The sequence below is a fragment of the Macrosteles quadrilineatus genome, unplaced genomic scaffold, assembly GCF_028750875.1.
Source record: "Macrosteles quadrilineatus isolate MER2022 unplaced genomic scaffold, UCM_ALF_1.0 Scaffold_5__1_contigs__length_97177068, whole genome shotgun sequence".
NCBI lineage: Eukaryota > Metazoa > Arthropoda > Insecta > Hemiptera > Cicadellidae > Macrosteles > Macrosteles quadrilineatus.
Window position 1 is genome coordinate 50635142 of NW_026542598.1, and position 25095 is coordinate 50660236.

Genomic DNA, 25095 nt, shown 5'->3' on the forward strand with positions numbered 1-25095 from the left:
AGTGTTGCGTCACGGCTTTTGTCTTGTTACTCTTATCAGTAGACGACTAGACCTGGCTCTGGCTAGTGGCAGTGCGGCAATTGCTCTGTTGTGTCTTTATTCTTAAAGGTCGTGAGCCAACTTAATTTTTAATTCTCATTTGAACATTTTAATTCCTCTGTAATAGATATAATAATATAAGAGTGTTTCTTTGGAAATAAATTATTCTTTTTTTTCTTTTGCCCCAACAAAAATTCGGGGACGGGGACCGACAGACACCTAACAAAAATACCAAATGTATTAGTCTATAACATTGATCTTACTAGTTAAGTATTAAGTAACAATTTTTCAGACTTATTTTTAAAATGATTTTGGAGTAACCTACCTTGTTTTGGCTAGGTTCACAGTAGTAAAATATTTCACACACTGCTCACATCAAGACATAAAACAAAACCTCTAATCATTTGCAATGTCAAAACAAAAAAATATAAAACAATTAAAGCTATATTTAATGCAAAGAATGTATTAAATAAGAACGCCTTCGTAAAGGAAACGCAACAGCAACGCGCTCCTGTATTGCGGGTATTGCATTGACTTTCTGCAGGCGTTTTTCGTATATGGATACTGACTCCCTCGTGAATCGAATCGTTTTTTGACCACCACTGAATCGAATCGCGATTCGATGCATCGAATCGAATCGAATCGAAATTTCGATGCATCGCACACCCCTAGAACAGACTAACTGGGACACAAACATTTTTTCCTTGTGTTGTCACAAGGGGAAGGTAAAATTAAAAAAAAAGAGGTTGGCGGCCTCTTTTAACCTTGCATTTGCCCGTCCACATAGACTAAGCACCCGTGCGTGGATCGTTTACAGCAAAGCAAGGAGTGAGCCGGTACAGTACAAAGGTGGACTGTACTGATAAAGTGTTATCGGCAGTGACCAGGATCCGAACCCACGACATCGCTGCCTTGGGCCCGAAGTCCGCGACGCTACCGACTGAGCCACCGACTCACTAAAATGAACTCCTTATCAACATTTTGAGTTTATGGAAAATCTTATCAACAGCGACTATAAAAAGTATTAAGGGTCAAAAGAGACAAAAAACTATTTGAGTAAAATATAATACAAATCTGCATTTGAAATGGCCAGTTCTAAGTCGCACTTGAATCAACATCTTTCTGGTAGTGGTAGTCTACATAGTTTTAAAATCCACGACTCCTTTTCCATCAAATTGGACCGTTAATACCCTCTAACATTGAACAAAGTATTCCCAACTTTATATATACGACGTAAACACAGCTTTTACTCACAGTATGGGTCAAAGATTCGTGAAATGCGACCAACTGCTGATGCGTGATTTACATGTAGGCTAAGTGACTATCTTTATTCCATACAACAAATGTAATGAAAAATAACCCCGCCGCAGCAAACCTGCCGACTAAGCGAATTTCCATTTGTCTGAATTGATTTTCAGTTAAATATATTTTTATAACATTAGGTTTAACGAGTACCTAGGTTTGCTGCTACAAGGAAACTAATAAAGTGTGTTTTTGAGTAAAATATTGATAGCTTAGTACAAAATAAATAAATTTGCCAAGTTTGATCAAAATATATCCATAAACAAGCAAACTACAACATTTTACAATATTCTCCTTAAGAATAACATGGGAATTTTAAATTTACAATTTTTTTAATTTTCTCTGTTACCAATAATCAAACAAAAATACTTTTATATACTAAATTATTTGTTTTTTTAAGCTATTTAAAAAGGTCTAAAGAGAAATCGGGAAATTTTGTGTTTTGAGGGTCAAAAGTGAGAAAAACCAATTTTTACCCCATAAAACCCCCCGTAAAGCCCCGTTCCCATGGTCCGATCGTGCTGGTTCGCGAACTCATTCAAGTTTATCCCGCTTTACACCTTTAAACCAAATTTCATCAAAATCGGACAAAAATAACTCAAGTTATCGCGTTCACGGACGTATATATATATTTAACAGCTCAAACTCAAAATTTAAACTAAGTTATAAAACAAGGAATAACGCTTTTAACATCATTCAAAAAAGAACAAATCCGAGACCCAACCCACCAAATTTATATAAGAAATCAGGAATTTACAAATTATCATGTAACAACTGTGAAAAATACTATATTGGTCAAACAGGTCGAACATTCGAAGTCAGGTACAAAGAGAATATACAGGCAATCAGATCAAACAATATGACAACACAAAAATCCTCATACGCCGAACATATACTTCAGACCGACCATACATACTCAGAAATGAATAAAAATATGCACATTCTGGATGTTGAAAATAAAGGTGAAAAAATGAATACAAAAGAAGACTTTTATATTTATACTCATCATATTAATGACAAAGACAATTTACTAAACTTGACACAAATTCAAAATCAAAACGTAATATTCAATGAAATTATACATCTTAAAGAAAACACCTCCTTCCCTTAACATAAAAATTATCACCTGTTCTTTAATAAGAAATATCTAATAATGTTTGTAAATAAAAGAAACTAATAGGTTATGTACTATACTGTGATCATGGCATTAATGTCCGAAACATGTAAGTAATATAAAATAAAATGTTTTTAGGGTACTGTGGTATTTTGATTAGCTTAGTAACATTTAAAGTAGCCCTCATTGATGTATACAATAACAAAATAAGTCTATATATATACATATATAAAAATTTGAACGAATGGTGTTTTTGGCCTCTGGGGACATCAAAATGAAAAAGTAAATCGGTCCCGGGTCTAGGTCTTACCGTGCCACCTATGGTAATAGCTACTTCCCTATAGGGAAATTCGCTAAAACGACGAATATAGGAATATACTTGAGCAAATTATCTAAATAGCATAAATAGCTGCTTATTAGGTTATCAGCATTGCCCAGTTCGTATACTAGGCCTATTTATTTTTCAAATGAAACTCGAATTAATATAAAACATTCATTTGGTTAAAATAATATATCGGTTTGATTAACATAAAATAGTTTATACATTCAAACTATCAGTTCTATTTCATGTAAAAAATTAAATAACCCCTAAATAAAATACAAAGATAAACAGTATTTGTTAATTATTATTTCTTTTATTGCTGACAATATTCCCGTGGCGGAGCACGGGCGGTTAACTAGTATAGATTAAATAGGCCTACCAATGTTATGTCAATGCTATAGGGACTAACCGTCATAGGGTTGAAGGCCTATATTATCATAGTGTATCATAGTGGTTGAGGAAGGGCCATAGTGTTGAGAAACTAGACTGCCAAAACAACTTACGAGTTTGAGTTAAATTTCTGAAGATGGAGAATTTAGGATGGGAAATACAAACAATTCCACTGATAATCAGAAGGCAGCAGGTTTGGTCCAGATAAAATCAGCAGCTTTTTGTGGTTTGAAACTGGCACAGTCCTTGATCATTGGGCTTTAAAAATTGGCATAGAAAGTAGTAGAACTTTGTTGAAGTAGTACTAACTTGTTGAAGTACCAGCGAGCGACGGCTCCTGCTATGACCATCTGTTGACAAGCCAAGATGAACTCCGAAGTCCACACAAGGCCAATGAAGTAGACCCACCAGACGTAGCGCACCCATGTACCATCAGTGTAGTCCACTAGGGTGAAGGCTGTTGAACGAGTATTGAACGATAATTTTTAACATGAAAGTTGATCAAATTCAAAAACTCCAAAATTAATAAAAAACCTTATTTCTTTAATAGTAAGGTTTATGTCTACAGAATACTTAAAAAATATTTATGGAATCATCTTCAATATCAAATAAGCATTCCATATTAATAACTCAATGTATTACTTAAAACATCAAATCAGGTTTAATTGAATTGGTACATTACAGATCAAGTCAAATGAGTTTACAAAAATTTTGAATCGATAATTACGTGTGAATGATGCAGCTGATATATTTTTCAACTCCATTAGATTTTTGTTGCTATCAACTGATTTGTTGACTGCGAACTGGAGAGTTTCAAGGACAGAATCACTTGAGAACGGCCTCAACGGCTTTGCACCTGGGTAGTCTGCAATAAATCAAATAAATGTTAGATATACCAGGATTAATATTCATTGTACTTAATAATTTACCAGGTTTGAGAGAAGTTTCACATCTGGGGCCCTATTTTTGAAATGGTTGACTGTTGAGTTGACTGATGAGTCACTCACTTTCCAATCGTTTCGTATTTTTCAAACGATTGACATTTGACTTATCCAACCAAAAGGTCCAAAACTATTCACCACCTATTGAGCTGTTGCATGGACGGTTGATTAGGGGGTGCGCATCCCCCCTAAGGCTTATGACGCAAATTTCCCCCAAATCAGTCGTAGAGTTCTGGGTTCACCCCATAAATCAAGTGTCACTTTAACCGTTCAATAGTTCATTGCTTGTACATTTACCCACTTACCACTGATTATTGAAACGAAACATTATAGTTACAAACAGATTGGCTAAATAAACTAAAAAATAGCATACAATTTTCAGTTGATGCTAAAAATAAAAGTAAAGTAAATGAAATTAAGTTTTATAAAATTCTCTTTCGTTTAATTGAAGCCGGTGTTTAGTAAATACTTAATCTATCGAGGAAAGGTAATGTCAGTTGCAAAATGAGTTAATTTAAAATATAAGAGTAAACATTTTGCCTACTGCTAGTATTAATCAGTGCATTCCAACACAACCATGCATGAAACATACGTAAAAAAGGTTACAAAATTGTTCAATAGGATGTGAATACTGCTTGCAATATCAAAAGTCAATGATAAAAGACTGTATTGTTGTTGCAACTTCTCAGAACTTTAAGTTTGGTAGAAACTAAAAATCATGATTACAAAATTGCTCAACAAAGCAAATCATGTACTGTAGTTGTGGAGTTCTCTAAAAAATTATAATTATGTGTATAGTATATCACCTTGTTTTAATAAACATGCATATTTAAAGGCCTAATCCAACCACATGTTAAGCAATTTAAAATCATAAACAACAATTTGTTAAAATATATTAAAACATTTTAAATTTACAGTTTCCACAAAAGTCTATTAAGAGAATAATTCCCACAAGCTTGATGTTTACAACTAGAGGGAAGAGGTTAATACAGCAACGGTTATACAATATTACTTATTTCCTTTGACCAATAAACATTTAAGACCTACTACTTAGCTGTACAAAATATTGTTGTACAACTAAATCGGCTGCTAGAATATTTAAGAATTGAAATAGAACACATAGTATTTTATCATAAACCAGTTCATCCTGTTACCAGACAAATAGGTCTGAACGTATTAATAGTTATGGCATTTACACATAGTATAAATAAATAAACAATACATAGGCCATGCCATTTTATCCAAATGCTGAAAAGTGTTGCACACGCTGAATATTTGCAACTGTCAACTTCAATAAATGTGCCTACCAAAATCAATGGCCTAGGCCTACTAAAAGCTAATCTAGAACGTTTGCATCGGCTGCTAGACTTTTTAAAAACTAAAATCAATTTGAAACAAAATTGAGACCAAAAATTTAAATTGTGGCTTTGACATTCCCTCACTCTTAAAACTATCGTTATTTAAACAGAAGAATTTAAAAGAATCCTTTGACAAATGGTTGGCTCAGGATCTTGGAATAAAAAATCCCCACATGTTACAATTTAAGAGGTTTTTCTCTTGATTTATTTTGAATATATAAACATATTTCTTCATTCAATGTGCCAACTATTTAATACATTTTCTGTTGCCTTGTAATTTTTTAACATTAATGCAAAAGGTATTCACATGGAAATTAGAGTTTTTTGTTAGCGTATATACCAACGGCCACTATACCTGCTTCACCGAAAGAATGTAAAACGCCAGTGTTCCGGTGCAGCTGTAAAACAGCTGATATTGGTTAGTCAGAAAGCTAAACACATTGTCTAAACTCCCTTCTACACTCACCATGCATAATTCAGCTTGTATGCACCTTGGTGTGAGTCGCTACATCATGAATTGATTTATTAGAGTTCTATAACAGTGAATCTTAAATGTCTATGATGTATATAATGTATTGAACCACACAGGTAGAACGTATACTCCAGTCCTATAACTTAAAAATCTAGTCTAGTGTATCTCTGGTAATAACTTAACAATCCGATGAAGTATTAAACTTACTGGCCGTAGCGAGACAGACAACAACGAGTAGCCAGAAGGCGTAGAAGATAATCAGCTGTACAAAAGAGACAACAGGCTGCAAGTAGAGTGATGGCAACGCAGCTAGACAGTCGGCAGCTTCCTTGAACAGAGTGGCAACAAAATCTACCCTACTGCGCATCACCAGCACTAGTAGTAGAATGATCACCTATAAACAAGAATAAACAGTTTGGTAAGCCAAGTGAAATGATGAACATGACATAAAAATTATTTGAAAACTGTAAAAAACTCAAACTTATATGAGATGCAATAATTTTTAGAAAATCCAAAACACACAGATTTTTGTTTCTTTGTGGGCTCTATTGCATATATAGCTTACAATGTATCTTTAAGCAAATACCTATAGGGAAGTAGCTACTATCGTAGGTGGCACAGTAAGACCTCGAGCCAGGACCGATATACTTTTTCATTTTGATGTCCCTAGAAGCCAACACTTTCGTTCAAATCTAATATATATATATATAGTCTGTGAACGCGATAACTTGAGTAATTTTCTTCCGATTTTGATGAAATTTGGTTTGAAGGTGTAAGGCGGGATAAAGTTTGAATGAGTTCGCGAACCAGCATGATCGGACCATGGAGACAAGGTTTTACGTTTTATGAGGTAAAAATTGGTTTTTCTAATTTTTAACCTTAAAAATACACAATTTCCTAATTCATACAGAACTTTATCAAAATCAAATTTTACATATAAACTGAAAGAGACTTTGAGCCAAAAAGCGTATTACAAAATTCAGACGTTTTTTAAAGATAAATTGTAATAGTTTTTACTCTTGTCAGGGTATAATTAGATTAAGGAACCTAGATATAAATTAGATATAAATTGACCATGTACCAGCTTGGGAATTACTTTTGTAATTATTGTATCAGGCGTTATGTACAATAAAGCTTTGTCTATTGTCTATTGTCTATTTAAATTTTAATTTAAAATCGAGTCAGGCAAATGGAAATTTGCTTAGTCTGCAGGTTTGATGCAGCAGGGGTATTTTTATCACAAGTGAGTGTTTTTAGGGTTGAAATATCAAAGATGAACTCACTGAAAGATTGATTAAGCTTTGCTTTAATGATCTACAATAACTAAGCTGCAATCCTAAGGCTAATGGTATTTTTTTTAACAAGGGTTTAAAAACATCTCATGCAGGATAAATATTCAAGGTTAAGACAAAAAACCTGTACATTTACATATGTGTCAAAAAACATCACTATCATTATCATTACCACTTGAAGAGAAATTTCAAATTTTAAATCAGGTAATCATGTTGTTTGACACAAACACATAATATTTTAGTAAAACATAAGATCAGGAGAGACTAAAATGAGTTTTTCAATCTTTTGAAAGACTTACAGTGACAATTGTAGCGATGATGGAGTAGATACAGAATGCCCTCTCGTTCTGTACGGCCTCGTCTAACAGCTGATCAGAAGACGTGCTGTCTAGCTGAGACTTGAGCTGGTAGAATGTTACCCACAAATATCCAGTGGCACCTGTGTCACAAGCTCATTGTAGTCATGTGAACCGTTTAATAATAGTCACTCTACCCCTGCCGCAGCAAACTGCAGACTAAGAAAATTTCCATTTGCCTTATTTGATATTCTCTAAAATAGTTACTTAATCTTGTTAGATTGATTTTCTATTTAAATACAACATTAGATTATTTAGGTTTGCTCCTACAGGTAAGTTAAAAGAGTGTGTTTTTAGTGAAATGTCAATACCTAAGTATGAAGTAAACAAATTTGCCAAATGGGATCAAAATATATATAAACAAGCAAAAAACAACAATTTTCTTATCTTACTACAATTATAAATGTGAAAGTTTGTGTGTTTGTTTGAAGTTTAATCACGCATCAACTACTGGAAGGATTGGGCTGAAATTTGGCATGATGATAGCTCACATTCCCGATTAACATATAGGCATATTCTTATCTCAAAAATCCTTTCGGGCTCCACCCCAGCGGCTCTGTAGTTCCCCATGTTAACCTTATGAGTATTCATATTTAATGGGAATTCAAGAATTTAGTCAGCTGTTTCAAGTAAAAAAGTTGGTTCTATGATATGCAAAAGCATTAAAAAGTTATAAAATCTATAAACAGGAACAGCACTATTATTATTTTTTGCATTTTATGAAAACAGCTAATTTGAACCAAGCAGCAACAAAAAGCTATGATACGCAATTAAAACTGTCAAAGTAGGATTGTTTACAGTTATGTTAATGTTTTTAATTTAATGAATGATTTTGTGATATTTTGAAAATTTTTGATAATTTGTTTCTCTCTATTGTTTTGTGAATTGTCAAAATCTTTATAATTACAATAAAGACTGGGACGGGTGGCGTCGTCCTGTAATCCAGCTACTACGAATTGTGGATATTTATAGGCATGCACTGTGGATGCGATACTCCCTGGTGTGGATTAACGTCCGCACGGGTGAGTACTACGACTATCCGCAGAGACCAATTCGTAATTACCAAGGCAAAAATGCGGTTCCGATTCCACTATAAACTGTAGGTCCCTTAGTTGCCATTAGCTGTATGGGCTGTATGGCAAACAGCTGTGTCTAAGAAACATGTCGGCCTTAGTCACTAACAAGACTACAAGATCGCGCCACTCATCCTACACTCATCCTTCACTCATATTTGGGTTAAAATATGCACATAGTGGCGTCCCCATCTTAAATAATTGATAATTGATAGATAATTAATAGTAAACTGGTTTCTACAGTAGCTTCAAAGATCTCCTACATGATTACATTCTCTGTTTCTCTGTTTGTGGGTAAAACTTGTGATCCTTACCAATGCACACCAAGCTGACAGCCACAAGAATGATGTGAGCAACAAAACTGGCCACCAGGTAGAACAGAGATACCATCAGGAGTGACAATACTGTAACACAAACATCAGTGGTTGACATTTACAATATATACTTAATACTCCCTGCTACCAAGGACCCTTTCCACTCCATGGGCTATTCAGTGATTTCACTATGCCTATTTTTTTATAATGTTGTTCCTATTAACATAAAGATCCAAATAAATTATTCCAAACAAGTTTTTCTGCAACTCGTGAGTAGTTTACCTCACTTTAGCGGAGCTTGATGAGAGTAGCCGACCTAAAATACACAAATGACAGGTCATGAAGGGTGAACCCTCAAATGTGGTATTTTTTTCAACACACACGTTCACCGTGCACTCCAACTTTTGTCCGTAACCCACTATTTGCGGCACACCAACAATCTGAAATGGCAGAGGCTATTCGCACGTCAGACGTGCGCCGCAACCGTGCACGTCTGTTCCAAATGACACCACATTACGTTCCTAATCCAGTTACTTTTATAACTGTTTGGGAACAGGTTGCACACAACGATAACCTTGTATTAGGAACGTTAGTACCTACTACCTCTTAACCTCATTAGCTGAAATCCGAAATGGATGGAATCAACTTTACGTTATCTGCCCGCAAGTGTAATATTGATTATGAAATGAAACTGTTTAATCTTAACTAAACTAGCCTAACCAAACTTGCTGTAACATTTCAAAATTCTGTTTAATAGCAGAATTCTGAAATGAAACTGTTCTTAATTAATCTAACCTAACCAAACTTTCTGTACGGTAACATTTTCAAAAATTCCTTTTGATAGCAGTGGCGTTCACACTCCATCGACCGTTCTAGAACATTCAATCCTTAACTGAATATGCTCTTCTTTTTCTTTTTTTAAAATAAATTCTTTAACGCTTCAAAATAGCAAAATTTTAAATGAACCTCCATATTCACCGAAATTAATTTGAGTGAGTAAGTGAAAGTAATTCAAAACGGCTTCTAGAAGTAACTAACTGTTCCCTTTGCATTATTTTGCAATACTGGAACGGGAACGGGTTGTTACGTCATTTTGACATGCGAATGAATAGTCACTTCGATCTGAAATACATTGAGTGTGTGTAATGTGTGCGCCACCAGTTTACACATCTACTTGTAATGTTCTACAGATAAACGACATAGTGGTTTGCCTTTGTGGGCTGTGATGTCTGCACTAATTTTCTGTAGGCCTATTGATTGTGTAAAATATAGTTTGGATTTTGAATTGAAATGCTAAAAATATCAGGTAAAACAACAATTGATACAAGAATTTATTAATACACTGAATTATCAATGGGGTTCAATGGAACAATTGAGGCTTTAACATACATCCTTAAAATAAATAAACAGACAAAATTAATACATGAAGACAAAATATTATTAAAATTAACATGTATTTAAAGAAAGCACATTTTTATAGTTTTAGGCTCCATAGCAACTTATAAATTTTTTGTCATAAAATATGTTTCAAGGTGTATAAAATTTCTAATTACTTCAGAGTAAAACAAAATTTTACGTCATAAAACTCTGCTATTCAAAACACCACAATGAATGAAGAAAAATTAGCCTGCGGTGATGCAAATTCCACCGATGATTTAGTTCTAAGTCCATCTTTGACTGAACTTTTACCGCTCCCTGGTGAAGAAAAACAGCCCAATGATCACAAGTACTTATGGCGGTATCCAGTGACATCATTGGAAAGGTTACAAAAGGATCAACAACATAAGCAAACAAAGATTGTCCCTATAGGAAGCACAAAGAAAATAAGAACCCAAGATAAATCAAAACAAGATACAAAACTATCCCACAAAGATATTATTGGTAAAAATTCCAGCAAAACCAATAATCTGAGGGGTAGTCATAGCGACTGTTTAACACTAATGGAGAATGAAATAACAATGAACTTTGTAAATGCTGCAAAACTGTTCTCGTGTCAGGTTTGCCACATGACACCTATGACATCGAAGACCGTTCACATGTGTAAACATGGCCATCAAGTGTGCGGTAACTGCTATAACCACAACATCATGTGTTTAGAGTGCAATGAACCTCTCATAGGCCGTAACCAGCCGGTAGAAGCAGCTCTTCAACAGTTCAAATTACTCCAACCTCAGTTGTTCCATAGCGATTTTTCTGATCAATCCAACAAAGAGCGTTATGACAATGCCACACCTAACAGAATCGCTTGTCAATCCTCCCACAAGCCCGTGAACTGCCCTCATCTCGCTTGTCAGAAGACAGTGGCCTATAACGGATTCCTACAACATTTCAAGTTCGACCATTCCACTGTCCCTGTAGTAACTTCAGCTCCTCAACAAACACACAATTTCTACCTGCCTAGAAACATTTTAGACACAACCGCAAGAGTTGTAAGTGTTTTCAAAGTGAGGATATTTGAAACAAGGCTTAAGAAAGTAGATGGGGATCCAGTCATTTGCTGTCTTCAGTCCGCTTTGATGCAGGTTGGATGTGTTGATAGCTTGGCAGTGTGGTGTTCAAGTATCCAAGACGGTAATGTACCATTGCTTGTCTACTATTTAAAATCGCTGAATCCTCGAAGAACGGTGACCTACCGTGGTCCGTTGTCTTCCCTGCATGAGAGGCCAGACAATATACTGAGAGAAGGCAGGTGTCTATTGGTTCCAGCTGGTTCAACGCTCGAAGAAGACATATTCCAGATTGAGTTCTACATCAATAACCGCTAATTTATAGCTAATGCAACCCTTTAAGACTCAATACAATGGAATTATGTGGTATGTTTTGACTTCTTTATATGATTTTAGTGATTCCAAAGTGACTCCGTAGTATACAATCTTAGACTAAGTTAAATTCAATTTGGTTTAGTACTTCTTAGGATCGTTTTACCTTCAAATATTGGTCATATGAATCTTTTCTCTGAGCCTTAATAAGTTAATGCTTGCTAAAAGTGCCACTCTTGTCAATAAAATCGTCAACTTTTAAATTTTACAGTGAAATAATAGAAAATGTATCTTTGCGAGGGTTATATCCTTGTACTTTTTTTATCTATTCTCCCCAATAAACCTGGGCTTGAAAATTAGTTTTACAAGCAAAGTGAGATGAAGCCAATAAATGAAGCAGCACTAAAATTAAAAATGTAATGCAAATACAAGGATTTTAAAGTCTTCTAACTACCAACTCACCCTAACATCAATGGAATGAGTTTGATGAGGCAGGATAGTTGATTGGATTGACAAGCATTAGATGGCAGCTCATATAGCAACGTCCAGCAAATTGGCTCGGCCGAATTCCCGCATATTTTCCCAAGGCATTTTTTTAGGGTAAATTTGGCAAAAGTTTATCACACACTCACACAAGCACGCAAAACATGTGCACATCACCACTCAACAAAGCCAATCTATGGGGCAGGAGAGGTAAGGCCTCTAGCTGGGGTAACGGTTACGTCTTAGTGGCTATTAGTGCCGTAGCGCGTAGCGGACATAGCGGTTAACCCGGTGAGCGGTGTATACCAGGCTTGCCAGGTTTATTTATGCCAACATTACACGCAAAACAGATCATGACGCGGGAAACTTTAATTTAATCAATGCTGGTATTTAAATTAAATATTAACAACATAAAATTTTCTTGTTAAGTCACTATATATTCCACAGAAAACTACACTGTTAAGCTGTTAAGCAATAACACATTTTTGCCAACCTTAGTGGATAGTTATAGACAGTGGCGTAACTAGAACATGGCTTTTGGGGGGATGGAGGAGCCCCAGCACCGGGGAGCCTGGGGGGTCCGGGGAAAATTTTGAAAAATTAGAACTCCAAACTCACGTTTTCAGACATTCCAAAGGTGTAATCACATTCAAAAGAACTCAAAAAATCAACCCAATTGAGGCTGTCTCTAAATAGCAAATAGCTAACTAAATCATAATCACAACACAACTAACAAACAAATGATCATTAAGTTGTTGTATTGTAGCCTGTAGAGCTGCCGTATCTACTTAGTTTTTATAATAAATTGATTTTAACAGGCTGAAAACTTAAATTTACAGTGCATGAGCGGCAGTTTTGCCAACCTAATACTATGATTTTCCATGTAATCGCTACTGAAAATCCCCAATTTTATTCAAATTCAAATAGTTTATTGCCATTAAGTATACATATCATACAATAGGCCCGGTCAATGGAGATAATATACAATTCATAGTACAATGTACAGTCAGATGTAAATAGATGAACATGCTATACTAATAAACTAATAATACTGGTTTTTATACGAAAGTATTTGAGATGTATTGATAATGATGGCAATAATACTGTTGATAGTCAAGCAAACAAGTCGGGCAAGTGCCTATATAAAAGTAATTAGGGCTAAAATTGGCAGTGAGATACAGCTTAAAACTAAATGACAACACATTTTTAAATAAAATTGACAGTAATAGCATTATTATGAAAGACCACAGTTCATGAAACCATTGTTACATACTTTAAAAACGATATCCTACTTAACAATTAGAATTTTACAGAAAATCATCATGTTTAAAAGACAAGAATTTTCCTCGATAGAGTAGATAACCTTTCTGTTCAAAAAATCGGTCAATACATTTTTCAGTGACTTAATAGGCAAGTTGCGTACAGTTTCAGGGAGGGCATTGAAAAGTTTGAGTTGTAATAATATTTATAGCTGCGCTGTGTTGAGGCCAGTCTTAATGATGGTAACTCTAAATTATTCCTTAGTCTGGTGTAATGATTGTGAGTTAATGAGCGAGATGAAAATTGTTCAATATTTGATTTTACAAACGATATTCTGCAAAATGTACACACTTGGTAAAGTGAGAATTTTGTATTCAGAGAAAAAGGTCTTACAACTAACTCTACTTTTTATACCAGCTAGGATACGGATTGCTTTACTTTTTTCTGTTTTTTAAAAACCTTAACTGCCCCGCTACTGCTGCCCCACAAATCTTTTTTTTAAAACCTTAACTGCCCTGCTACTACTGCCCCAGAAAATTACCCCATAAACTAAGTGACAATGAAAGAAGGCATAATAAACATTAATTAACATACTTAAACTAACATGATTTTTCAACCTCCTGAGCAGAAACGAAGAGTTGCTTAACTTTGCAACAATAATTTCAGTATGACTACGCCAAGATAACTTACAGTCTAATATGATTCCTAGCAGTTTAGCATTTGATACTTCAGATAAAAGATTTGTCTGTGAAAAAGTTATAGAAACAGTTTTATCATTGTTTACTGAAAATTTATTTGCTTTAAACCAACTATCGGCTGCTATTTTCATCTCCTCAGTTTTAATTTTTACCTCTTGCAAAGATTTGCTTGAGAATATTAAGGAAGTGTCATCTGCATATAGTACTGATTTTGAAGGGAGATTAGATGGAAGATCATTTATTGCAATTAAAAACAAAAAAGGGCCAAGTACAGAACTCTGTGGTACTCCTGCTGTGACTTCTTTCCACTGAGAGGTTTTATTGTTGCTGATCCCATCTGATATCTATCTCCTAAGTATGATTTAAATAGACTGAAGTTTATCCTTTACACCATAGTAACTTAACTTGTCAATCAACCGAAACACAATCAAATGCTTTACTAAAATCTTTCTTTGCTTTACTTAAATTCGCAAAGATTATGAAATTACCCGTGAAAATTCCTGATTGATCCTCTGTGAACAATGTTCATTATTAAACCATCACGGAGGAGGTTATTCAGCCTAACTAAAGCAGCTTTTTTTTTGCCTTTGGGGGGGGGGGGTTCTATGCCCCTCATCCCCCCCCCCACGGTATTAGTTATGCCACTGGTTATAGCAACTTAAACATTTTTTTCTATCTATAGGCCTATAACCTGTTCAGTACAAGCAAAATTCTGTAGGAATGTAAAAATAAGTAGGAATGTTAAAGAATTTTCAAGGGTCAGTGACAAAGGTAAAAAGGTATTTAGGCATGTTGGATTGGTCATTGGAATTGAATGAATCATCAATAATATTACAAAGCACTTGGGAGTAGGGAGAGTTGTACAGAATTGTGGGTTAGGGGTGAGAAGCTGGTGATTTGTTGCACCATTTTGATGGACTTTACAAATTAATGAGTTATTTACAATAATAAATCAATTTGGAGCAACCTTTACACTGTACCACTTACATCTACTATAGTTACGACAACGAGTGAAATTCTATGTTACAATTATTTTGAATATTAAAACCCCACTAATCAAAAGGATTTAAGAGCGGGTTTGAAATTCCAAAAAGTAATTTCCCTTGAATTACATTTAAAACAAAGCCTTAAAATTATATAATCATGAAGAAATCCAAACATTTGAATAGATTTTCTTAAATATTTACTAATTTTCTAATTTTATTTAACGAACAAATTCAGACAGTTAAAAAAAGTTCTATTTAAGCTAATACTAATCGATCTAAATTATAATCTAGAGTTACTGAGGCTGTTTCACTGGAGCTTTTGGAACAATAACAACAACATTGAACACACAAAAAACTTCTTTGTGTACTTCTATAAAATATATATTGGTTCAAAAAAGTAGGGTTTAGGCTCACCTAAGGACAAGAATGTGAGGCCAGCAATGTATTCCCAAGCAGAGAATATGTCGCTGAGGATTTGCTCTCCAAAGTCCCAGCTGTTAAGAAGTCCGTAGATGTCTCGGACAAAGGTTCTGACAATATCAGTGACAGGCTCTGGCACGCAGCGGTTTAGTATTGGGACACTGTAACAGTAATGTTGAAATAAAACTTACTATGTCTCTTTGTGTGATTCTACCACCGTAGATATTTGGTATAAGAATGCTTTCAGGAATTGAACACAAATTTCATTCCATTCAAATTCTGGCTTTGCCCAGCACTTTGTGAATAAGTGATGTGATATTTGAGTTATGAAATGTAATAATATGGGTATTGGTACTTTGATTAGGACTCGTGGGCAATTGTTACAAACGTTTAAGATTCACACAACATACTGTAGATACAACTCCTAAGGACGGCATAATGATGACATTGTAAGTAAGCTATGGGACATATTTCAAAAGAAACGTTGATATTGAAGTACTGTACCAGTATGTCAGTGGTTTTCATCTGGGGGTCAGTTAGCAAAATATGTAGTGTAGTGTGTCGAAACACATAAAACCTTTGGCTTTGGGTCCATGTCAGATGATGTTAAGTTTCATCTAAGACTATGGGGTTTAAAATTTTTTTTTATTGAGGGTTTTATTCAAGTAAATGAGCAAAATTTTTCAAGTTGCTCTATCTAGTTTTTACTATTCATATTTTTTTTTATATTATTTTATTTTGGAATAAAATAAAGACTTTTCTGAGTTTTGAGTTCAATTTCCTGGAGTATGACTATTTGAGTAGTTGAGGGTGAACCTAAAGGTAGCCACAAGGTTTCTCACATCACAGAAGGCTTAGTCAATGACAAAACTATTTGTTTCCTTTTCCCAATAAGTTTCAATCCCAATAAATTTCATTCTGCCTTTAAGTAACAAATTTGAGTACTCTTAAAAATTTTTATTACAAACATTTTTTTAAATGTTCGTTTAAAAAGAGACGTAAACCTTAATCAACGAAATTTCATGAAAAATTTGTACCTTTTATACACAGGTAATGGAGGACATGGGCCGAGAGATGACAGGACTGTGGCTGTCTCACTTAGGTTGTGAGGAGCTCCTTTGTAGTTCTCCAGGTCAAAGTCATATCTGCAACATAAAACATAATTTATTTGTATTGTGTACTTAGGTGGTCAATGGTTATATTACTTTCCTCCACAAAAAAACCATTCAAAACTGGTACCATTTATATTTAACTACCAAATGTGTGGTAAAAATAAATGTAATCCTACTAATATTATAAATGAGAAAGTTTGGATGTATGGATGTATGGATGGATGTATGGATGTATGTTTGTGACAAGTGAACGCGAAAAATACTGGTCGGATTGGGCTGAAATTTGGCATGATGATAGCTCACATTCCCGATTAACATATAGGCATATTCTTATTTCAAAAATCCTTTCGGGCTCCGCCCCAGTGGCTCTGGAGTTTCCCATGTTAACCTTATGAGAAATGAAATTATTGAATCTTAACAGCTGTTTCAATTAAACAAGTTGGTTCTGTTCTGTGATGTTCAATAGCATTTAAGTTACAAAAATTACCAACAGGGTGCAGCACTATTATTTCTTTTACATTTATGACAACAGCTAATTTGCAACCAAAAGGTGAGTGAGCGTAGCGAACGAACTTCAACCTGGAGGCGAGTTAGCGTAGCAAACGAGCTAACCTGAAGGCAAGTGAGCGCAGCGAACGAGCTCCAACCTAAAGGTGAGTGAGCGTAGCGAACGAGCTCTAACCTAAAGGTGAGTGAGCGTAGCGAACGAGCTCCAACCTAAAGGTGAGTGAGCGTAGCGAACAAACTTCAACCAGGACGTGATTGAGCCATGCGAACGAGATAATCTTGAAAATTAAGAAGTTAAACGGGGCAAAGCCCGCGGGTTACAGCTAGTTACTTGTATAAATGTAATGGCTTTTTGATTAATTTAATAATTACAAAAATTGAAAAACCATTATGCCAAACTCTTAAAAATTCAACAGACAGAACACTAACTAGGCTTTTGTACACAAAAATTCCTTTGGTACATTAACTTTGCTAAAGTCATAATTGACAACAGTAGGTATAACTTGAACTACTTATTTGTAAGTTTGTCAACTTACCTGCACAAACTGGAGCCAGTGTCCTTATAAAATTGCTGTAACTCTTGTATTGAGTCAATGTTTCTGTCTGGACACTTTTTGACGCAGAGCTGGAGGGAATTTCTGATATTTCGAATGTCCGTGAAGAACAAATACCTGTGGATGAAAAATAATTTATCTTCAACTTTCACTCAAAGGCAAATTACAAAATACACTTCGTTATTATTAAGCATTTTCAAAATGTATTGACTTCTGTTGTCTGAGGTAACATATTTACAGTGGTACAATACCTTGATAACAAAACTCTCATGGGGCAAATAAGACCAAATAAGACTCAAATAAGACTCAAATAAGTGTCAAATAAGACTTGTTATCAATGTTTACTTCTTATTGGGGTTTGCAATAACATGGTTCCACTGTGTGTAGTATAGCAATAAAAAAACAACTTTCACAAAACAAAATGTTATATTTCATCACTAGGGCGTAAAGTGTCTCTTTTCGACCCAAGCTCAAAAGGCAAAGCAGAGGCCCGAAAATGAGAGAGGATTGAAATAGTAGATTTCATCACTAGGAGCGAAAGTGGCTCTTTTTGGTACCCAATCGTGTTTTGCAAGCGAGGCGCAGCCGAGGAATCTAGTTAGGTTGGTTATTGTGAATATTCCAACGGATACAAACTGATCCATTCTAAGCAACCTTATTCGATTATAAAAGCACGTGATGTTTTTGTAGAAGATCAAAGTCATGCCTCTGATGTGAATGATGACCTGAAAAATGAAAGTCAACTAGTTGAATATACTGTTATAAACAGTAGCACAACTGAACTTGTTGGAATATCAAACAATGTTATATCATCTGTTGACAGCAGATAAAATCTTGTTAATTCTGACAGTGAAGGTGAACTAGAATAGTCAGAAAATGAAAATTCTTACCTAGACAAATCACATGATGAAAATGAACAGCAAGTTTTGGACGAAGGAAATTCTTTGATTAAAAGATCTGAACGTGATTGTGGAAACCTACAATGGATGAACGACTTTGTTTCATATCAAGCTGTCAATGTTTTGATGAGCCACAAACTTTCAACGAGGCAATTAAAAGTAATTCAAAAGAAGAATGGATGAATGCCATGGATGAAGAGTATAATTCTCTGATTAAGAACAATGTTTGGGAGATGGTTGATGGGAGTTGGTTTGGGAGTTCGTCCGAAGAATGAAAATTTTGGTTAAACGGAAGTGGGTGTATAAAACTAAGAAAAATGCTGATGGTGATCTTGAGAAGTTCAAAGCACGTCTTGTTGCCAAAGGTCAAGAATATGGTTAAGAAGTTCATTGAAATCAAATGCCAAGTGAAAATATGACGGCTGATATTTTAACCAAATCTTACGTGAAAAATGTAATCACTTTGTGACGGACTTGGGACTTAAAAGACTCTGATTAAATTAAAAAAAGATGTTTGATTAAGGGGGGAGGTTGAGGATTTTATATAGTATTGCTTTGCTTGTAGTATATTATAATCAAATATCTCTTTAATGTATCTTGTTATATTAGCTGCTTTATTACGTTATGTTGTTCACATACATATTAGAACAACGTAGCATAATAAAGCAACTATGAACATTCACAACTTGAAGTGTTAATGTTTTAATACTTTTACATTTTCATTAAATTATTAATAAAGTATTTTACTTATTTTATTTCATTTGTTTCATCAAAAACATAAAACGATACAGTATGAACATGCTTATCAAACCAATGCAGTATGGACATGCAAAATAGTCAAACAATTAAAATCGTGTCTGTAAAAATTGATAAAGGCCTACAACAAGGTAACTAACCAATATTTAAGGCTATTACAAAAAGACTGATGGTTCAGTTCAGCAGCTATATTGGGTTTTTAATCAACACAAGAAAGCATAATATTTAATTTTAAAACAGAAAAAGTTAGAAATATTATGTTCAACATCTTGTTAGTTAGTGTTTTTACCTTCTGTCTAAAGTGTTGATGCCTGACAGATTCTGATTGATGAGTATATCATCGTTGTAGGACGAGCCACAAGTGTTTCCGAAACTGTCGTAGCCGTGAATCAACCGCAGTGGATTACCGTAAACTAGAGCAAATCCAGCAATCAAAATCTGCAATCATTTGAACCAAGGTAAAAAAAATAACTAAAACCATGGTGGAATCATTTTTTTATTACCTTACCTACCTTACCTCCTTGGCCACTCAAACCTAAGAAGGTTTTTGGCCTCGCCAACAAGTTGCCTCCACTGCTGCCTATCTGCCGCCATGTCAAGAGATGCCCCCACTCTGCGTAGGTCCTTCTGGACTTGGTCTCTCCATCTCAACTTCGGTCTTCCTAGCGGGCGAGTGCCTCGTGGTTGTCCATTGGCATTTTTTTATAAGCAATAAAAATTTTAAATAAGAACTCTAATTCTAAGAGGAGATCTACATAGCTAGCGCAACCATACTTTTATAGACCTTAATTGATTTTTTACATAGCTTTAGCCAAGTGACATTGAACCAAATAATATTGCACTCTTATTGTATTAACTTAAACTCTATCATTTAAAATAGTTGTTAAATTATTACGTTGTATGTCTCAACATGACTATTAGAGCTAAAATGTAAAAAAGCTTCTGAACATTTTCAATTAGCTACTAACTTACGTCTTAAACTTGAAACACCATCTTAAACCTGCAAACAAAACTGTTGACCCTTGTTGTAAAATATATTAGGCTATTTGGAAAGCTAAGTTGGTTGGAGTCGGAAGTAATTTTAAATTGAGAATTATTGAATAATGAATGTATGCTGCTTGAATGCTCCACCCTTGGGTAATCAAGGTTCTGCTATTGGGTAATCTACAGTTTATTTGACTGTTCAAGCCTAGGGATGACTCTATTGTTTTAAGCATATATAAGTTAGGCCCTACCTAAAAGTGTTACGATATAGTGCTTAAAAAAACCTCCACATTCGTTTAGCCCTTAAGCAGTAAAAAACATAGATCCATTTTAAGTTAGATAGGGACAAAATTGATTCAAAAGATAGCCTAGGTAATTGCAAGAGTAGTAAATCTACTGATAAAAATTGTACTTTTACGTATACATTTATAGAAAAAACTAGCTGACCCGGCGAACTTCGTATCGCCAAAGTTATAGGTTTCCCCTAAGACAGACCGATGGAAAGAAAGTACCGTTAAGTTTAATTTTCAAGATGATCTCGTTGGCATCGCTCAATCACGTCCTGGTTGAAGTTCGTTCGCTACGCTCACTCACCTTTGGGTTGGAGCTCGTTCGCTACGCTCACTCACCTTTAGGTTGGAGCTCGTTCGCTGCGCTCACTTGCCTTCAGGTTAGCTCGTTCGCTACGCTAACTCGCCTCCAGGTTGAAGTTCGTTCGCTACGCTCACTCACCTTTGGGTTGGAGCTCGTTCGCTACGCTCACTCACCTTTAGGTTGGAGCTCGATCGCTGCGCTCACTTGCCTTCAGGTTAGCTCGTTCGCTACGCTAACTCGCCTCCAGGTTGAAGTTCGTTCGCTACGCTCACTCACCTTTTGGTTGCAAATTAGCTGTTGTCATAAATGTAAAAGAAATAATAGTGCTGCACCCTGTTGGTAATCCTTGTAACTTTAATGCTATTGAACATCATAGAACAGAACCAACTTGTTTAATTGAAACAGCTGTTAAGATTCATTAATTCCATTTCTCATAAGGTTAACATGGGAAACTCCAGAGCCACTGGGGCGGAGCCCTTTTAAGAATTTCGAAACGGGAAATAGTTTACTTTCTATTCGCATACCTACAGAATTTACACACCAAATTTCATAACGATCGGTGAAGTCGTTCCGGAGGAGTTTGCAGACAAACACTGTGACACGAGAATTTTATATATTAGATAAGATGTGCCTTACCATTAAAAACCAGAAGAGTATGTAAATGATAAGCCAAAACACGTCAGTGCAGCCCCGTATTTTGACAGACTCTTGGTTTTCATCCTCAGACCCTGTGTCATCGCAACAAGCCATAACTGCAACAAAAATGAGTTCAAATTGAATTTGTATAGAGTAAACTGTACGATTTAATATAAACTACTACTACTGTATCTCCAGCTCTGTTATTGTTAAATCCTCCTAGGCTGCACAAAACATTTTCCTAACTTTGGTACCTATCCAAATCCATAGAAATATAAAAAAATGTTGGCAGTTCAACTCTGGAACTGGTTGTCTGCATACAACGTAAAGACAAAACTTTGATATCCGACTCCAATTAGCATATACAATGTTACTTCGGTAAGTAATAGAAAGTTTGTGTTTTGGTTAGTTAAGTGAGTTTTTGGGTTAGTAAGGGTTTTGGTAAGTTTGGCTATTGTTTGAATCAATACTTTTAATTGTTTGTTAATCAGTTATGCTACAAAGGAGTCAAATATCAAGGCTTCGCCTACATAAATAGCCTAATTCATAAATTCTGGGCAACTTATCAACATTTAAATAAACCTTTTACGCTATAAGTTATATCTTAGTTTATATCGGTCCCTATCGAAATTGTAAAAAAACCTGAAAGCAGGGCTAACTTAGCGCTGATGGGTTGCCTACACCAAGTGGCGGCGCTTCCATAAGGGACAAGTGGGCCGGGCCCACCACAGTACGATAAACAGTAAAGTGTATTTTTAAATGCTTTATATAGGCTATTTGGTTGATATTATTCAATAAACTAATACATAAATTAGTTTTGAACTTTCAACGAGTCATAACTTATTGTTGAAATACAATGCAATCATCTCGTAAAACATTGGAGGGCCACAGATTTTGGACCCTTCTAGCCACCATAAGAATGTAATGGACAAGACAACACAGCCGGCAGCACTTGACTATAGGTAAGGGAACAATGCATTGGTAGGCATATGGTATATGGTACGGTGGGCGGATTTGACCTGGCCCACTGGACGTTGATTCTCAATATTCTCGCTGAGAGTGCTGAGCACTAGTGTATCTTTGTTTACATCCCGCTGTGTATGTTGTACACCAACCGACAAACAAACGGGTTGTAGTTATACCGTAATATTTTATAAAATAATAATTACTTAGCCTAACACTTTTAGTTAGTTTTGTAATATCATTCGTAGGCCTACAGATTAATTAGAGTAAGCCATACTAGTGTACATGTTGCTCGAATTCGAGCAATTGCAAAGTATTACAGGAGTTATTTCAAAACGAATAACAGTCATATTTACAATGAGTTTAAAAGAGTCAACTCAAAGACAACACAGGCAACACAGGTGATTGATAGAGGGCCAATTGAGAACGGAAAGTCGTGTTGGGGTAGTGTTGGGCCAGGGTCAGGTGCTGAATGTGTTGAGTTAAACACAGAAAACATACTACTAAACCTATTACGCGCCACTGTTCTGTAGTTGCGGTCGTTATCACGATTAAACTCCTGTCTATGTTTCGTTGTCGTCGCGTCGGCGGCATTTAAAAGAAAAAAAACAACAAATAAACAAATTATATCTACACAAAACAACGATAAATGCACAAATTTAAGTTACAATCATGCTAACACGATCCGTCATAGCGACACAAAACAACGATAAATACACAAATTTAAGATACAACCATACTAACACTATTCGACTTGGGGGTTATGTTTAAACAAACTCAAATAGTAAATAAACATAGGCCTACTCAATGTGTTTCATTGGATTGAAAAATAAATAACAGCAGTTAAATTATACAGCTGATCAAAATGTAAACAATTATGTTCTTCATAAGGATAACATGGGAACTTTCAAAGCCACTGGGGCAGAGCCCAAGGGACTTTTTTCAAAAATAAAAGGCCAGTTTGCAAATCTACGCGGCACGCTCTTTCCAATGAGACGTCAATGGATAAAATCGGTTAAGAAATGGCGGAGGAGTTCAACAGACAAAGTTTCATGTAGCGTATTAATTATATAGATTACATTTTTTAGTGATCATAAATTTAACGCAGAGGATACGCGCCGGTAACCGGACGTGGTTTAGGCGTCCAGCAGTTACTGTCATAACCTAACCAAACTTGCTGATAATGAAAAACTCTAATGAAGGTTTAATTCTGTTCATAAAATAAAATTATAAATGCCAAAAATTCTAACAAAAGATGTAGCCTACAGTTAAGAAGAAATGGCATTCAAAGCAAAATCTTTGACAAAAAGTTAAGTTTAAGGTACTTATGGGATTCGAACCAGGGACTTCTAAGTTAGCATATCAGCCAAGCACTCCATCAACTACACCACGAACACCAATGGCTGTACATCGTATCGTTGTGGTAATGGCGTTCCGGGCCCCCACAACCCGGTGACATCACTGCCGGACGCCTAAACTTAATCCACGTTACCAGACCCATAAGATATCCTCTATGTAAATTTATAGGCGTGATGGTGATGTTATTGTGAAGTGTGTTTGTGTTCATGGTTCAAATGTGGTTAGGCCTACTTCAACGGTAGTGCAATCTCCAGAATTGTGTGTTATTAACTTATTAAAAAAATGCAGTTCTTGCCATGATTTAAATAGTAAATTTACTGGCTACGGCTACCCTCTGCTACCTGCTACCCCCTGGCCCACCCTACTGTTCAGGTAAAGCGCCGTTTTTCACTAACTACACCCACCACAAAAATAGTACCTATCTTTACAATTTTCACCAGTCCTGCCTGCCCAGTGCCAAACCCTTTTATCAATGTTGATGGGGTAAGTAATAATAATCAAACTGAGTAATAATGATCAAGGGTGTTTACCTGAGTTCCCTGGTTCGTCAATGTCAGTTTCCTAGAGGTATTAGATAAAGTGAACCTCGTAAACGTAAACTCACCGCTTCGGGCTTCCTCCCTCTTGAAATTATTGATGCTTGATGTAAACAAATATGATGCTTGATGTAAACAAATAGGTAAATAAAATAACAATAACAAAACGAATGAATGACGCTTTGCTTGGGTTGGATTATTTTTGGATTAGATTTGGATTGGAACTAAACTTGGGGGTCGAGTTCGCGCAAGGCTCACGGGACGCTCCATGAATGACGTCATAGTAATGGAACGTTCTCATATTCCAGCTTTCCAAGATTACTAATCTGCACTTTTGTGACAGTGTTGTACTGTACTTGTAGTCTCGTCTGCCTTTACAAATTAATGTCAAAAGTGTCAAATCGCAAAAATTGGTTGTTTATTTAAAATGTTTAATATTGATAGATCGTTGTTATTATTTCAACTTGACATAGGATAATGTATTAATTCCTACAGTTCTTGATGTGGTACGGTGAAATATATACAATAAATTGTCAAATAAAAATAACTATATTTTGAAAGAGCTCTATTTGTTAGCTGGATAACCTCTCCATCCCCACTTTTATTTAGGGTAACA

At 35.4% G+C, this 25095-nt stretch overlaps 1 protein-coding gene across 2 annotated transcripts in view; it reads right to left on the reverse strand.

Moving 5' to 3' along the window:
- LOC128994334 (choline transporter-like 1) overlaps nt 1-24657 on the reverse strand; it is a 37090-nt gene extending 12433 nt beyond the window's left edge. Inside the window, exons 1-11 of one of the 2 annotated variants that reach the window (XM_054418798.1) lie at nt 24548-24657; nt 21622-21737; nt 19697-19845; nt 17735-17869; nt 16617-16724; nt 15574-15740; nt 8974-9063; nt 7530-7669; nt 6146-6332; nt 3895-4032; nt 3477-3624 (exon numbers count right to left, since the gene is read on the reverse strand). In XM_054418798.1, coding sequence (XP_054274773.1) covers nt 3477-3624; nt 3895-4032; nt 6146-6332; nt 7530-7669; nt 8974-9063; nt 15574-15740; nt 16617-16724; nt 17735-17869; nt 19697-19845; nt 21622-21735 — 1376 coding nt within the window. In that variant the 5' untranslated portion in view covers nt 21736-21737; nt 24548-24657. Of the gene's footprint in view, nt 1-3476; nt 3625-3894; nt 4033-6145; nt 6333-7529; nt 7670-8973; nt 9064-15573; nt 15741-16616; nt 16725-17734; nt 17870-19696; nt 19846-21621; nt 21738-24473 lie in introns of both variants that reach the window. The other variant, XM_054418797.1, reaches the window with a different exon arrangement.
- Between the last annotated feature and the right edge of the window lie 438 nt (nt 24658-25095).